This window comes from Mandrillus leucophaeus, unplaced genomic scaffold (assembly GCF_000951045.1).
Source record: "Mandrillus leucophaeus isolate KB7577 unplaced genomic scaffold, Mleu.le_1.0 Scaffold4, whole genome shotgun sequence".
Lineage (NCBI taxonomy): Eukaryota > Metazoa > Chordata > Mammalia > Primates > Cercopithecidae > Mandrillus > Mandrillus leucophaeus.
In genome coordinates, this window is record NW_012104253.1 from 11,162,338 (window position 1) to 11,165,437 (window position 3,100).

Consider the following 3,100-nt stretch of genomic DNA (forward strand, 5'->3'; position numbering starts at 1 on the left):
GGATCATCTGAGGTCAGGAGTTCAAGACCAGCCTGGCCAACATGGCAAAACCCCATCTCTACTAAAAATACAAAAATTAGCTGGGTGTGGTGGCGGGTGCCTGTAGTCCCAGCTGCTCAGGAGGCTGAGGCAAGAGAATCGCTCAAACCCGGGAGGCAGAGGTTGCAGTGAGCCGAGATCATGCCAATGCATTCCAGCTTGGGCAACAGAGCAAGACTCCATCTCAAAACAAACAAACAAATAAACAAACAAAAAAAAAAAAAGGAAAGAAAGAAAAGTAACTTAACCAGAGCCAAGATTCAGAAAATTAATCCTAATCCCCCACAACATGATGTGCTATCATATATATACACTAGCCCCTGAGATTCCTGTGGGCATTAAAAAGTAAGAACTTTTTGAAGTGGCCATATATTAAGGAACTGAACTAAAGGTATAATAGTTACCTCACTGATGAAACTTCCATTTTTGTGCCAAACTTTTGAGACATCAACCTACAGAACTGTTCTGAGAAGCTGCACTGTGGCATGCCAACCCTGCCTACTACCCCGAGAATAGAACTACTAGCAGATTGGGGTGACAGCGGGCCAGCAGACATGAGGCTAAGAGAACCCTTCCAGGTTCCTTCCTTACCACATTACTCTGATAACTTGCTGCTCTATTTACTAGGAAATTACATCCAAGCTGCACCAGACTTGGTCCCTGATCCCTCAGTGGCAAGGGTATACAGCAGAGATTCTCGAACCTCTTATTAAAAATCTCAATTTCTGCCCCGGCACAGTGGCTCATGTCCATAATCCCAACACTTTGGGAGGCCAAGGTGGGCAGATCACCTGAGGTCAGGAGTTCACGACCAGCCTGGTCAACATGGTGAAACCTTGTCTCTACTAAAAATTAAAAAATTAGCCTGGTGTGGTTGCATGCACCTGTAGTCCCAGCTACTTGGGAGGCTGAGGCACGAGAATCACTTGAACTCAGGAGGCAGAGGTTGCAGTGAGCCGAGATCGTGCCACTGCACTTCAGCCTGGGTGACACAACAAGACTCTGTCTCAAAAAAAAAAAGAAAAAAAAATCTCAATTTCTGGCATCACCCCCGCCTCCCACTGAGATTCTGATTCAGTAGCTCTAGGATGTGGCCAGATAATGTGCATTTTAACAAATATTCCCAGTAACTCTGATGCAAGTAAACTCACAGGTTGACTGCATCCAAGCCAGTGCCTGTTTGGGAGTAAACATGGGTGCAGTTAATCGTTACACTTGGGTAACAGGCATAAGCTGGGTCTGTCCGACGCAAACCCGGACAGGACCACCCTCCCTAAGGACAACTCTGCAAAATGCTGTTATTTTAGAGAGGAAGCTCAAAGCAGAACCCCCAAAGGAGATCAGCAAACGGGAGAATGCCTTTTAAAAAGAAAGGACAAGAAAGAAGGTGCCCCAAAAGAGACCGTGACAAAAAAGATGTGTACCGTGTGACCCAGAATGAATTTTAAGCTAACACCGAGGTACCTGCTTCAAACCTCATCTTCCAGTCTTTGCTGTTGAAATTGCCATTTATGATTGTCCAGAAGATGTCAGCACCATGAGGAAGTGACAGGGCATGGAGGAGAAGAGGAACTGCCAGTGAGGACAGCTGAGAGAACTCGGATTTGACGACCCTCCACAGGCTAGGGAATCAAGGAGAAGCAAAGTGGTGACAGTTATCACAACCTTTCCAAAGAAAGATCCTGTCCTCTTAATTTACGGCAAGCATAGTTACTAGGCGGTGGGTAGGGGTGCTTTTGGTGAAATTACACTCATCCACGAGAGGATTATCCTCTGATAGACGTTTCCTATGCTCTGTCCTCTTAACGTGACACTAGAGAAAAACACTTCTACTTAACATTACATTTTACAACTTAAAAATCTGCATAATGTAAATTCAGTAATATAAGTGAACAATATAAATAAATGACTGTTCAGTAATAAACAAAGTCAAAATTAGTTATGTTAGGATGATGGAGTAATACGTGATTTTTAAACATTTTCTTACAGTGGGCATCTGGGAAGTTTGGTTGGTTTGGCCTGCCCAGCCTCTTATGATGTCAAAGAACAACTCTTTTTCTCTTAATAACAGCCTCTCCAAGAAAGACAGTTCATCAGTCAAGCTCCCCAACCTTCTCTATCACAAGGGGGAATACAAACAGGCTGATCAACGAACGTCAACACCCTGAATAAAGTGATTAGCTAGGAGAAGGCATATGACCGAAGCATGGGAATAATTGAACACTTATTTCAGGGACTGATACGCACTCTGGGAGAGAGAGGCTCTCTCTCCTTCTGAAATCTCAGGAACAAAGGGCAATGTCAGCCTGCAGCTGCCAATCACCCTCCTTCCCATCTCACAGGGACAGCCTGCACTTAACCGAGAAGCCAACACTTAGTTCCATTCCAGAAGCCAAGCCAGAGCTGGGCTGAGAGATGGGGAGGGACTGAGAAAGGGGAGGAGGAAAAGACAGAGAAGGAGATCCCTGACAACATCTTGCACCTTAGCAGTTTCAGCTGAGTTTCTATCAAGTTCTACAGGAATAATTCTGAATATAATATATTTTAGTAATAATACATTATTGTTTCCATTTTTTTCAATTATTTAAAGTATGCCTTTTGGTTGTTTTTGTTGTTGTTTAGTTTTGTTTTCTATTTGACTCCAGAGTCAATATCAGAATCAAAACTACAGTTGACCCTTGAACAACACAGGTTTGAACTGTACGTACAGGTCCACTTACACATGGATTGTTTTCAATAAACATATTGAATTTTTTAGGAGATTTGCAACAATTTTAAAAAGTTCACAGATGTACCATGTAGCCTAAAAATAGTGAAAAAATTTAATGAAAATTTATGTCGGCCGGGCGTGGTGGCTCACGCCTGTAATCCCAGCACTTTGGGAGGCCGAGGCGGATGAATCACGAGGTCAGGAGATCGAGACCATTCTGGCTAACATGGTGAAACCCTGTTTCTACTGAAAATACAAAAAATTAGCCAGGCGTGGTGGCGGGCACCTGTAGTCCCAGCTACTTGGGAGGCTGAGGAAGGAGAATGGCATGAACCCGGGAGGCGAAGCTTG

At 43.9% G+C, this 3,100-nt stretch overlaps 1 protein-coding gene across 2 annotated transcripts in view; it reads right to left on the reverse strand.

The window, feature by feature from the left end:
- Nucleotides 1-3,100, reverse strand: part of UNC79 (unc-79 homolog (C. elegans)) — a 382,451-nt gene that overhangs the window by 120,183 nt on the left and 259,168 nt on the right. For both annotated transcript variants that reach the window (XM_011991736.1, XM_011991735.1), the window contains one exon: nt 1,504-1,661. In XM_011991736.1, coding sequence (XP_011847126.1) covers nt 1,504-1,661 — 158 coding nt within the window. The remainder of the gene's footprint in view (nt 1-1,503; nt 1,662-3,100) is intronic.